The following is a 14,254-nucleotide window of genomic DNA, read 5'->3' as shown; positions in this document are numbered from 1 at the left end:
TTAGGCTCTAGGGGGTACATCAAAGAAACAAAAGACATGGCACCTGTCCTCAAAGTTCCAAATGTGCTTGGAGGAACAATTCAGACCCACAAATTAGGCAATTAGAGAATGACAAATATATGAAAATTTGATATTATTTGGTACTAAACATTAATATTAGCTGATATTTATTTCATTTTTATTTACAAAGCACTTATTTATGTTAGACATTAGTCTAAGCACTTTACCTATATTAACTCATTTAATCCTTACAACAGAGGACTAAAGTAGATACTCTTATTATCCCCATTGTATTGGGGAGGCAGCTGAAGCCCAGAGAGGTTAATTTGCCCAAGTCAGTGGCAGAACTAGGATTTAAACCAAATGGTCTGAATATAATGATCTGCTTCTGTTATTGCTCTCTATATCATATTTGTTTTAATATTTTAAATATTAAGAACTGTAAGATATGCACAAACCACTGACATTTGTTTTATACCTCAGTGCAGGAAGGTTGACTCTAGACAAAGCCCTTGACCTGACTCGCTATCTCCAACATGAAACAAGCATCCCTGCACTTCTCAAAGGCCTGGAATACCTAGAATTGTTTTACCACATCACGGAAAGAAGGAATGTTTCAGATGTCACTGAAAATCTCAAGGTTTGTGTTTCTTTCAGAAAATTCATTAAGTAAAATACACAGTGCCTGGAGGATCAGTGAGACTTAAGCACCTAATAGTTAGATGTCCCTCGTTCCTTGTCATCACCATCCTAAGAGCTAGGTGCCAGGATCATAAGCAAAACATCCCTCCTAAGGTGATTTTATCTTATATCACTTGGTATTCCCCCCTCAGATAGGAAATTAAACTGTACTTCTTCTTTTTTTTAACCTATTTATTGGAGTATAATTGCTTTACAATGGTGCGTTAGTTTCTGCTTTATAACAAAGTGAATCAGCTATACATATACATATATCCCCGTATCTCTTCCCTCTTGCGTCTCCCTCCCTCCCATCCTCCCTATCCCACCCCTCTAGGTGGTCACAAAGCACCAAGCTTAAATTGTACTTCTAATGGAGAAACTAACTCTGGTAGGTGGAGGCCAGAAAAAGAGAAGCAAAATATAGAGATAAGTAGTTCTATGCTTTGGGAAAGGTTCATGCAGACAGTTTAGAGTTGAACCCTTTGGATGGATGAGTGAGAGCTGGGTTAAGAACTAAACTTAGCCTTTCTGTAACCATCCTATGCTTTCTGCAGCATTACCTTCTCCAGTATTTTAAGCCAGTGATTGACATGCAAAGCTGGTGTGACGAGGGCTCGGTCTGGGACAGAAGGCTTCGTGCGGCTCTCTTGAAGCTGGCCTGTTACCTGAACCATGCTCCTTGCATCCAGAAGGCAACTGAACTCTTCTCTCAGTGGATGGAATCCAGTGGAAAATTAAAGTAGATCTGGACTTCTGTCCTATTCTTTGCTCCTTTCACTTTGATGTAAAAGTCTTTGATCATGCAAGACATTAGATCTAAAATCTTTTAGTGAGGATAGAAGAAAAAAACATGCTGGGAATTACAGACCCTTGTTTCATGCTCCCACATAGCAAGTGCTGGATAGATTTTGTGGGAAGTGAGGTTTAAGTCCCTGTAGGGGAGAGCTAATACACATTAGCATGGTACCAGAAAGATGGCCAGAGGGTGGAGGCCAGCAGGGCACCTGCCCAATCTCCAAGAGTAATGCCTTTTAAAGGTAAAAAGCAATGTGAAATGTTCATGCAATCCAGACACCAGTGATCAGTTGATGAAACTAAAAAAAAAAAAGGGGGGGGCATGCCTTTTTAAAACATGTTTACTTCTTCATTAACCAATACCACACCTGAGCCTTAGCCCCAAGTTTCAACTTTGATAGGAAACTGATGATTTGGGCCATCTAAAGGATGTGTATGGTGGCAAAATTGATTCCAGTAGTGGTTGTAATCAAGTAGATGCCCTGTGATCAAAAGGATTATGTTGCAGTTTAGTTTACCAGCTGCAACCCATAGGTACTGAAAGACGCCACGATCTTTTCAATGTAAGCCTTGATTTCTGTACAACACATGATTTTATATTGTTGCTATTAAAACTCTGACTCTCCAAGTGGATGTTTTGAGAAATCAAATCTGTATATGAATTAAGGAAAATTCCTTTTTAAAATAGGAAAAATAATTCACAACTGTAGTACCACGTAAAGCAATGGTGTCAATTTTCCCTCTGCCAAATTGTTATGAAATGCTATTATAATTTATCTCCACATAACTAAATCTCAGTGAGCTTTTTGAAATCTTTTCTTGAATTCTTCTTTAAAAAAAATAATTCGTTTTCTTCTTTTTGGACTTTTTCACTCTTCGGGATTTAGGCTTAAAATCAGTTTCGGAACAAAAATTTCTTTTAGCTATATTTTTCTCTTCTTTTTGTTCATGTTTAAATGAACTGTATGAGTGAGGCTAAAATATAGACATCTGTTGCCCTATAACACAACAGAATATTATTCTGTCATTATGCTAGTTATAAGAGGGATGATCTTACCTACAGTAACTCAAGTCCAGTAGATATCATGGTTCAACTTGTTGAATAGGATGCTATGCCTATGAAAAAATTCTGGGTAAATCTCATTTAAGCTTGTAATCAAGAACACATAATCATATATTGTAGGTTTCTTTTTTCTAAACTTCAAAAGCACTAGTATTAATCCTAAAGGGGAATTTCCTTTTATTGATTAATTGATTACTTCATTCATGAATTCAAAATATAATGCTTTGCCTGTTGCCTATGTGCCAGGCACTGCATTTGGTGCTAAGAATAAACTAGTGAACAAAACAACTATGTGTTCTACCTTCAAGGAACTTATTTTTTATTTGTTACCAATTTTTATAAATTTGTACAGTAAAACACACTAAAACAAAATAACGTGGAATGTAATTTAATTACTTTTTGTTTTATGATTCAAAGTCTCTTGGGATATTTAAATACATATAGTACAGTGGAAATAGCACAGGATTAGAACCATAGGTCTAAACCCCATCTCCAGAAAGGCTAGTATGTCACCTTGGTGCAAGTTACTTAACCTGTCCAAGCTTTATTTCCACTTTTTAAAAATTAGCATAATTTTTCTATCTCACTGGGTAGCTTTGACAGTTAAATAAGTTGTATAGAGACTAGTACAATCTTATGGTCCCTGCATGATAAATACAAATTTCCTGTCCCATCCCTACTTCTCTGTGTTTTGGTTATTCCAAGCCATCAATATGAATATCATTTATTATTGATCTAATGATATTTGGGATTAAAAATCATAACCAAATTAAAATCAAAACTAGTTAGTATCCTATAGGACAATAAAACCCCAAAACCATGGTGTCTTCTTTAGATGGACAGAAACTAATAATATTGCATCTTATCAGTTTTACAGAATTATAAAATGACTGAACTCTAAACAGCTGTGCTAAAATATAATTCTCTACACCTAGAGAGTCAGATAACCCTCAGACAGGCTAGAAAATACTCCTAATGTGACATTAAAGCAACACGTAATAATCTTTTTAAAAAAATCATATAGCACCAATATATGCTATTTAATGATAGAACTCTATATAAACGAGTGCACTTATATTTCAGAAATCACCTTTTTTATTTATTCATTCCATCAACTTTCTGTTTCCATCTCCAGGTAGTTTACATTTTTATGATTATTATCCTTGTTAACATTTTATCATCAGGAGGAAAAAAACCACAAATAATTTGCAAAGTAGAATTACGTAAAATATTTTTATAAAAATTTGCCAGAAAAAAAGGTTTAACATGCTAGGTACTGGAAATAACTCAGGGGTGATTCTGTTATAGCAATTTAAAATCATAATAAGAAAAAAAGAATTTTTTCTGTCATAGAAGTTTTTTTCACATTTGTGCTTAATATTACAGTATCCCAACAGATGTTTTAAAGATTGTGTACTCCGTGGGTGCTCAAACAACAGCAGGATGGAATTACCTTTTAGAGCAATACAAACTGTCATTGTCAGGTGCTGAAAAAAACAAAATTCTGTATGCATTGTCAACCAGCAAGCATCAGGAAAAGTTAATGAAGTAAGTGAATTTAACTAAATTGCTAAAAGTAAACTTACACATATTCAGGGAAGATACTAAAATTTCAGCCACCAATTTCAAAGGCATATAATAATAACTGAATCAGAATTTGAACCGCTTTGACTTTACTTCCAAAAATATATATCGACAAAATGCAAAACAGATATTCCTTAGTTATTAACATGTGATTGATACTAAACAAATAGCTATGTTTTACTTTCAGAACCTTGGCAGAAAATTATTGTACAAAATACAAGATGCTAATCATCTTGTATTTTAAGATGCTAATATAAGATGTATATAAGATGCTAATCAAAGTTCTTTGAAATAATAAGCGAATAAAATTACTTCTAGAAAAAAGTAGAAATTTAATTGGAATAGTAAAAATGTTAGCCAGTAGCGACTTTATTACTGTTTTTGGTACATCACACTTTTGTTGGGCCTCTTTCTCTCTGATTCTTCTAATATACTGATAGCCTGAGTTAATTTCCATTATAAAACACAAACCATGAAAAATGAAGTGATTTTTATTTCTTCAGGTTAATTGAACTAGGAATGGAAGGAAAGGTTATCAAGACACAGGACTTGGCACCTCTTCTTCATGCAATTGCCAGAAATCCAAAGGGGCAGCAATTAGCCTGGAATTTTGTCAAAGAAAACTGGATCCATCTCCTTAAAAAGTTGGTATTTGTTTACATCCAGTGTGTGTTCTTCCACCCAGATATCTCAGTTGCCTAAAACCATGTATAACCAAATGATCCCAATGACACCATTTTTACTCAAATAGTTTGATGAAGTCTGTCAATTTTAAAACTCAGTAGCCCAAAGTGCCCTGTCCAGGTATAAGTGAGAGGAATGAAATAAAGGGAATGGGAAACAGATTTCTCTTACTCAGCCCAGGCAATGAAGAATTGCTGGGAACAAGTAAGAGCTCAGTTAAATCCAGTCATCAGCCCCATCCCCCCATTCCCTTCTGGCTCTCTCCCCAACCCTGAAGAATACATTGAAGCCATATATAGTACATCAAACACTGGGGGGAAAAAAACTTCAGGAATTCTGAAGAGAACTAATCCCTATTTCCAGTTCCCCTGGGGAGGTGGCACAGTGGAGAGCTTGGAGTAGCTAAAAGAAATTCAATCAGAAATGTTTTGGGAGCCCCCCCTCCAAAACTGGATAGGTTATGAGTCTTTTCTGGGGTTTCACCTTTGGGGAAAACTAGAGCTCACTCAGTATGCTCCTGAACCTAAAATTGTCCCAGAAAAACCAACAATGATTAGATTCCATTGGAATGTACAGGATGGCATTGCTTTCTCTCACAACAAACCTCCTGCTAAGTGCTCAGCCATTCCTCATCCAAGTCCAAAATGTCACTTATTAACTATATGGAAAATACCCTGAATGAAAGAGCTGTGCAATTTGCTCTGTTTATCTTTGTATCAGTTAGCATCTCTGATGTCAGTCATCCTCAGTTCCTCTTCCCTCTCATTTCTTAGCCATAAAGGACTCAGAGTCCTCACAGATAGCTTTTTGTCAGTAAAAAGCACATTTCTACCCCACTCCCGGACCTTCAAGGGGTTGACGTCCACATGAGACTGAATAGTTAAAAAGCTGCGTTTTTAAAATTGTCTTTCGTTAAAGACCTTACTGGCATCATTGGTTTGGTTGTCTGCATGACTGTCTGTCCCCTTCTGAAATGGTCAGACTTTTCTGCAATGCTGTAGATTTATTTCGTAACTGGAAATTACCCTCCTGCCCAACCATGGTGCACAGTCCAGACTTGGGACCATTTCTGAGATGTATCTATGCTCTGCTTTACGGCATGAATCCCTTTGACCTGTGGGACAAATTCTCTATATAAGACACTGGGGTGAAGGATGCCATCTGTGGCTTCGAATGAGAGTTCAACGAACAATGCCCCAATAAACATAATGTATTAACACAGTGGTGTCCAAAATGAGATGGGGAAGTATGTAAGACAATGCCTTACAGTGCAAGAAGATAATAATACTACATGTATTATTTGTTATCTTATGCTCTTAAATTTTCTTTTTTACCTTTAACATAGTACATGCATATAATTCATAAATAAAAATATGTATATTGGGAAATTCTTGGTCAAAAAATATTTATTGATGGGTATATAATCAAAAATGTAGAGAATGCTGCTTTAAATATAAACTTAAACATAAACATTGGTCATATTTCCTAAAAAAAGCTTTATTTACATTTTAATCTTATGGTCAAATTTGATAAATTTCATAGCTTTCAGATTTTACTGGATGAATATGTGTTATTCTTGTGGTAATTAATAGTATCCATTGCAAGGCACAAATTTATCATATAGTTATTAATGTTATATATTTTAAATATATAGCATGTTATAAACATAAGGTCATTATTTCTATTACTTAAATCTATGAAGTTGCTTTTATTTTCAGATTTGAGTTGGGCTCATTTCCCATAAGAATGATCATCTCTGGCACAACATCTCACTTTTCTTCCAAGGATGAGTTGCAAGAGGTTTGTGACTCTCTTTCGCTAACAATTTAAAAATAAATGTTCAAGCTGTAGAACTGAAAGTAAACTTAGATGCAATCTGCTTTGAAGTTGTTATTTTATTAAAAGAAAATAAGCTGGGGCTTCCCTGGTGGCGCAGTGGTTGAGAGTCCGCCTGCCGATGCAGGGGACACGGGTTCGTGCCCCGGTCTGGGAAGATCCCACGTGCCGCGGAGCGGCTGGGCCCGTGAGCCACGGCCGCTGGGCCTGCGCGTCCGGAGCCTGTGCTCCACAGTGGGAGAGGCCGCAGCAGTGAGAGGCTCGCGTACCGCAAAAAAAAAAAGAAAGAAAGAAAGAAAATAAGCTGTTTGTCCAATGTCACATAACAAGTAAATGGAAGGGGTAGGACTAATGTTCATAGCATTCAAAATGGAAATTATACCTGAAGGATGAGTCCTTTTGTATTATTTCATTCATATTGTATCATCACTTGAGTGATTATATTGAAGGTTGGAAGAGTGCATAAAGGTCTTTTTAACAAAGTTACTCTTTTTGGTAATTCTACTTTTTTTAAAAAAAAGCATTCTAGTGTTTTACATCTTCTTTCCACAATAAATCTTAAATTTATTTACTTTACAAGTAAATTCAGAATTCTAGTACTTAAATCTCAGATCACTGCTTACTCTATGACTTGGCTCAATCTCTTTTTTCGGAGCACAGGCTCCGGACGCGCAGGCTCAGCGGCCATGGCTCACGGGCCTAGCCGCTCCGCGGCATGTGGGATCTTCCCAGACCGGGGCACGAACCCTTGTCCCCTGCATAGGCAGGCGGACTCGACCACTGCGCCACCAGGGAAGCCCTTGGCTCAATCTCTTAACTTCTTTACCCACAGTGTGCTCACTTGTAAGATTTGTCATTCCTGTCTTATTTTATCTATTGTTTGAAGGTAAAGTGAAATAATAATTATGCCCCAAAAAGAGAAGAAGAAGATAACCTTTCAGAGATTGGCAAAGAAATGCTTGCGCCTGTGTTTGTGTAATTTGTAAGCTGTTTTGAAACCCTTTGGAAGAGAAAGTGTTTCATGAACCACATCAGTTATCCTTTTCTTGCTTATTTTTCAGGTGAAACTGTTCTTTGAATCTCTTAAGGCTCAAGGATCACATCTGGAAATTTTTCAAATTGTTCTGGAAACCATATCCAAAAATATTAAGTGGCTGGAGAAGAATCTTCCCATCCTGAGGAATTGGCTACTGATTAGTATTTAAATGGTCAATAGAAACAGCACATCAGATGCAGGCTGTGTCTACATGAAGTGGGCAAAGCTCAAGTCAAAGTCTCAGATAGTTTAACCAGTAAGAAGCCTCAAGAAATCAGCCAGCACAGCTACCTGTGCTCAGCTATCATCTCGAGCTGACAGACGTATGATGCTGGGGTGAGGGAAGGCCAGTTCAGTAGCCTATTTTAAAGTAAACTTTGTGAGTAATGGAGATATGTAGAGATGTAGTGATAAATATAGCTGTAATAGTTTAGCTGCAACACAGACTGTCTACAATGCCTGACATTATGCAACTACGACTTTGCTTCTTTGTTGTTTTTTTTAAACCTTGCATAGAATCCTGGAATTAGCCCAACCAGGTTACCTCCAAGGAAACACAGCCAATCGGCAAAAAACTCTTTCTTTTGCATCCTTCCATCTTCTTACTCTCCAGCTCCCTCAACTCAGCATGGATAGCTTAATTTTTACCATTCATGTAAAATCTGAATTAAATTATGAAGCATACAGATGAAGAAAACAGAGACTTTATCACCAAATCTCAGATTATTAGAAATTAGATGTCAGGGTTTATCAAGGAAGCCAGGAAGGCCTCTTGGCTGGAGCCTCACATTCGTGAAGAGCCTCAAAAGTAGACTTTTGAGATCATCTCTAAGTGAAGTTAAATCTGTAGTCACAGAGGCACAGGGGAGAAAGATGACACCACTTTAATCCAGGCACTGTTGCATTTTTAATAAATCTTCTGAAAGTTGCAGAGTTAGATCATACTATGGTGTATATTTTGGATTAAATTATGGTTTAATGTAACTATTTAAATGTATAATTATATTTTCTAACCCAGTTTTGGCATTTCTTCATATTTTAAGGGAAGCTCTTGATCTCTAAAATGCTTTTCTAGATGCTTCCCTTAATTGTTTGACTAAGGTATTAGGAATAAATAAAGAAAACACCACTCTAAATACAGGCAGTAAATTTAATAAAGTAATGATCCACATATAAACTATAAATAAGTTCTAGAAAGATTTGAATCAATACACAGATGATTGGCTTATCTGGGTTATGGAAGGAGGCTGGGATTATCTGGGTGGGAGTGGGGTGGCAGGGTGTTTTCCGATCCATTTTGAAGTGATATCATGAAGGTCTATAGCCCTTCCTCTGTTACCATAGAGTCAGGATACAGTTTGGATGGACCATGGGCATGACCCAATACATGTTTTTTTAAGTTTGTTTTAAAATCATTTCTTGGAGTCTTTGAAGCACCTTTGACTCTAGATTTGACCTGTTCATGGCCCTACCAAGGTTTGTATAACACCTAAGTGATATCACTCTAGAATTATATGTACTGTAGCATAAGGAAACTGAAAGAGTAAAGAATACTATTTTTCCACCAAGATAGTATGTAAATTAAGCAGTAAATATGTATGAGTTTCAGTAGAATTGTGCCATCAACATTTCCATGAATAAGAAAAGTACTTTCTCTTGTGTAGTAATTCATCTACCATAAATTTCCAAGTTTTTAATTCTCTTCCTTTTAAGTCTTTATTTAAATACATTTTTAATCTCTCAGGTTCTTAAGAATTGAGTACAGAAAGTGGAAATTTTATTATTTGATGAGAATGAACATGAGAAGTACTGTGCCAATAATGTTTTAACGAATAAAGAGTTTTTTTTTAAAGAAATGTACTTATTAGTGTGGTATTTCAAAACCTTTATGGTGGATGCCAGACCCCCAAAACAAACTAGGGTTTGGCTCAAGTTGGTTTTACTTTCTTTTACCTTGAATGAATAAACAAGTTGTAAAAACGTTATATACAATATCATGAATAATGATGGAATGTGAGTTGATACAACTTCTCCATGCTTCCCTGATTCCCCACAGAGGCACAGGGAAAATTTTGTGGTTTCCAGAGCCCACTCAGAATGAGAAACCTTCCAGATCAGGGGAGCCCAGAGCAATGACTTGCTCCCTCTTTAGGGTTTGTGTCAGGGAGACTAGGCCCTTCAGCCCTCAAGAGTCCAGCTTACTACCATGACAGGAATTTCTTGTGCTACTTCATGTTCATACTTCTGCATTTCATTCTTTGCTATGTCATTGGGTCTATTTGAGATTCCAGAGAAGCAAGCCTGGCCAGGACCTACTAGTAGAGATCCTAATTTTCTGAGGGAAGTTCCTAGGGTTTTCCTTGGTTTTGTTTTTTGGAATTTTTTTTGGGGGGGAGGAGGGGTTTATTCCATTCCAAAATGCAAGGAAGGCCTCTAAATAGTCGGGGGATCTAGTTTTCTACTAAAACATTAATGTAATGTCTACCAAACACAAGGTTGTTTATAATGGCCACATTTTTACTCTGCAACAAATACCTCTTTACCTAAATTCATTATGACCTTATTTCCATTCAACTATGGCACTATTTTTCATTCAACACATAATTACATTTACAGACTTTAAATCAACAATTTATTATATTGTCTGCTTCCTAAAACCTTAATCTCATCAAAGTCATGTGTCCAAATCATAAGGAAGAAAGGGTGAAAAGGATTATGAAAGAAGTGGATTTGCTGGGTTGAAGCGTATGTGTATTTTACATAATCTAATATTTTAATAGTTAGTGTCAGATTATTTTTCTGAAAAGCAGTGTTAATTCACTTTCTTCTTACCCCTATATTCTTACTTGTCAGTATCAAATATTAATCTCTTGTATCTAGTAATCCTTTTTCATAGTAAGGTACAATTTCTCCAGATACTTACAAAACTATGTCACTGCTTTCTTTTGATTCAGTATTTGCTTGATACATCTTTTTGTACCCTGTTACTTTGAATTTTTCTGTATTCTTTAGTTTCATATGAGTCGTTTATAAACAGACTATACCTGAATTTTGTTTTCTGTTATGTTCCCCACCTCAGGCAGGCCCAGGCTTTGTCCTCTGTCCCCTCTGCTCTCAAAGGCTTAAAAACTGAAGCTTCAGATGCCGTCAAGGAGAACATTGACTTCAGCCTTCTGCTGACCCCTCAGGTTTCCTGCTTTCACTTGGTTTTTTATCCATGACTATTCCTTACTAACTTTTCAGGTCACGAATGCATTAAAATAATTTAAAAATATATTTCATTCTATATTTTTAGTTATTTTTAGCAAGAAGGTTAGGGTACCTACTCTAGCATATTCCCAGAAACCATAATAATTTATTTTCCAATATGCAAATGCAGAACACTTTTACATAGAGGCTCCTTAGGATGGAAACTGGTTGGTGGTATTGACTGTGTAGTATTGATTTCTCAGAAATAAAGTTGTGGGTGCCTAATACTGTATCATACTTAAGAAGTTAGCAGTATAAACAGACCATTTGTTCAGGATTTAAATCAGGAAAATGTTTCCAATATTCATAAAGAGAAATGGTTAGAAAGTCTGAGAAATGCAGACTTAACAAGATAGAAAAACCTTTCTATACCTCAATCACTTCTTCAAACTTAACTTCAACCATAACTTCAAGATCTTTTGCTAATTTGTTCTCCTTTCCCCCAAAGTCCTCATCTTCTACCATACTCCCAGATAAGGTTGAGTAACCAGTTTTCTATTCTCAGTCTATGACTCATTAATTCTCATCTTTAGGTATTTACACACATGATTTCCCACACTTCAAAGTTCATGCCTTCCGCTGTTGAATTATACCATATTTCTTTCTTTCAATACAATATTTCAGGTTCCTGCCTCTGTAAGGAGTTCCCATGTTAATACCACCCAGCACATTTCTCCAAAGAAGATATACAGACTGCCAACAAACACATGAAAGAATGCTCAACATCATTAATCATTAGAGAAATGCAAATCAAAACTACAATGAGATATCATCTCACACCAGTCAGAATGGCCATCATCAAAAAATCTAGAAACAATAAATGCTGGAGAGGGTGTGGAGAAAAGGGAACCCTCTTGCGCTGCTGGTGGGAATGTGAATTGGTTCAGCCACTATGGAGAACAGTATGGAGGTTCCTTAAAAAACTACAAATAGAACTACCATATGACCCAGCAATCCCACTACTGGGCATATACCCTGAGAAAACCGAAATTCAAAAAGAGTCATGTACCAAAATGTTCATTGCAGCTCTATTTACAATAGCCCGGAGATGGAAACAACCTAAGTGCCCATCATCAGATGAATGGATAAAGAAGATGTGGCACATATATACAATGGAATATTACTCAGCCATAAAAAGAAACAAAATTGAGCTATTTGTAATGAGGTGGATAGACCTAGAGTCTGTCATACACAGTGAAGTAAGTCAGAAAGAGAAAGACAAATACCGTATGCTAACACGTATATATGGAATTTAAGAAAAAAAAAATGTCATGAAGAACCTAGGGGTAAGGCAGGAATAAAGACGCAGACCTCCTAGAGAACGGACTTGGGGTTATGGGGAGGGGGAAGGGTGAGCAGTGACGGGGCGAGGGAGAGTCATGGACATGTACACACTAACAAACGTAGTAAGATAGATAGCTAGTGGGAAGCAGCCGCAAGGCACAGGGATATTGGCTCGGTGCTTTGTGACAGCCTGGAGGGGGGGGATGGGGAGGGTGGGAGGGAGGGAGACGCAAGAGGGAAGAGATATGGGAACATATGTATATGTATAACTGATTCACTTTGTTATAAAGCAGAAACTAACACACCATTGTAAAGCAATTATACCCCAATAAAGATGTTAAAAAAAAAAAAAAAATACCACCCAGCATGTTCCTCTAGTCATCCAAACAATACCTCTGTTATAATTACAAACCTCATTTTAAAGTAGGCAGAGCAAATTGTCTGTGAAAAGACTTAAAAGATACAAAGGACATTATTTTTCAGTTTTAGAACTGTACTCGCCTTTAAAAACTGTTTTCTAATAAACTAGTAAGTTTGGAAATCCTAACTCACTTCTAATATTTTGAGTTGGAGTTGGAATAAGGATAAATAGAACATTCTAAAAACTTAAATATGGAAAGAGGTGGGGAAGGGGATGGGGGAACTTTTTCTAAAAGAGAAACAGTTGTCTCCATGGTATAAGGCTGCTGATAGGTAATTTTATTTTCTTGCTTTTATTTTTTTTAATTTTATTTATTTGTTTATTTATTTATATTTTGGCCGCATTGGGTCTTCGTTACTGAGCGTGGGCTTTCTGTAGTGGCCCCAAGCGGGGGCTACTCTTCTTTGCGGTGCGCGGGTTTCTCATTGCAGTCGTTTCTCTTGCTGCGGAGCTCGGGCTCTAGGTGCGCGGGCTTCAGTAGTTGTGGCACGTGGGCTCAGTAGTTGTAGCTCGCGAGCTCTAGAGCGCAGGCTCAGTAGTTGTGGGCATGGGCTTAGTTGCTCCGCAGCACATGGAATCTTCCTGGACCAGGGCTCAAACCCGTGTCCCCTGCATTGGTAGGTGGATTCTTAACCACTGCACCACCAGGGAAGCCCTTATTTTCTTTCTATTCATACTTCCAGATGTAGAGTCAAAGAGTAATAGCAGAAATCTTAGAAGGACGAACAGAGTATTTTAGCTGGTGAGGGGGTAAACAGGTAGAGATATATCAGCTGATAAGGATTAAAGAAAAGATCTGGTCTGAAATAAGTATGCACAACCTATGTGATCCAGACAGAATCCATAGGAGTCAGACCCTTATGTCCTGAGTGAGTTAATTTAACTCACACTCGGGGGGCTGAATTAGGTCACTTAAGAAACAATGAATAGGACTTCCTTGGTGGCACAGTGGCTAAGAATCCTCCTGCCACTTCAGGGGACACGGGTTCGAGCCCTGGTCCGGAAAGATCCCACATGCCACGGAGCAACTAAGCCCGTGCACCACAGCTACTGAGCCGGTGCTCTAGAGCCCACGAGCCACAACTACTGAAGCCCACATGCCTAGAGCCCATGCTCTGCAACAAGAGAAGCCACCGCAATGAGAAGCCCGTGCAACATGCCCAAGAGTAGACCACACTCCCCGCAACTAGAGAAAGCCTGCATGCAGCAACGAAGACCCAATGCAGTCAAAAATAAATAAATAAAATGAAAAATAAAAAAGAAACAATAAGTTGTTGGTTAATGAGAGAGGCTGGGTAGCATTTACAGTTTTGTATTTTTTAATTCTAAGTTGTGCCTTATTTATAGATAATAGTTTTGACACTACTGATCAAAGCACTGTTTTAAAAATAATGTTCTGGGCTTCCCTGGTGGTGCAGTGGTTAAGAATCCACCTGCCAATGCAGGGGACACGGGTTCGAGCCCTGGTCCGGGAAGATCCCACATGCAACGGAGCAACTAAGCCTGAGCACCACAACTACTGAGCCTGCGCTCTAGAGCTCATGAGCCACAACTACTGAAACCCGTGCGCCTAGAGCTCGGGCTCTGCAACAAGAGAAGCCACCACAATGAGAAGCCCTCA

At 37.6% G+C, this 14,254-nt stretch overlaps 1 protein-coding gene across 1 annotated transcript in view; it reads left to right on the top strand.

Annotated features, from left to right (window-relative positions):
* Positions 1-8,697, top strand: part of ERAP2 (endoplasmic reticulum aminopeptidase 2) — a 38,639-nt gene extending 29,942 nt beyond the window's left edge. The window contains exons 14-19 of the mRNA XM_027100555.1: positions 484-640; positions 1,236-1,420; positions 3,926-4,087; positions 4,627-4,767; positions 6,526-6,607; positions 7,705-8,697. Of these exons, the coding sequence (XP_026956356.1) occupies positions 484-640; positions 1,236-1,420; positions 3,926-4,087; positions 4,627-4,767; positions 6,526-6,607; positions 7,705-7,848 (871 nt within the window). The 3' untranslated portion in view covers positions 7,849-8,697. The remainder of the gene's footprint in view (positions 1-483; positions 641-1,235; positions 1,421-3,925; positions 4,088-4,626; positions 4,768-6,525; positions 6,608-7,704) is intronic.
* The last annotated feature ends 5,557 nt before the right edge of the window (positions 8,698-14,254 follow it).

The sequence above is a fragment of the Aethalodelphis obliquidens genome, unplaced genomic scaffold (genome assembly GCF_003676395.1).
Source record: "Aethalodelphis obliquidens isolate GAN/ISIS:26980383/991018 unplaced genomic scaffold, ASM367639v1 scaffold4, whole genome shotgun sequence".
Classification (NCBI taxonomy): domain Eukaryota; kingdom Metazoa; phylum Chordata; class Mammalia; order Artiodactyla; family Delphinidae; genus Aethalodelphis; species Aethalodelphis obliquidens.
The sequence above is the reverse complement of the archived record's forward strand: the minus strand, read 5'-3'. Positions and strand labels throughout refer to the sequence as shown.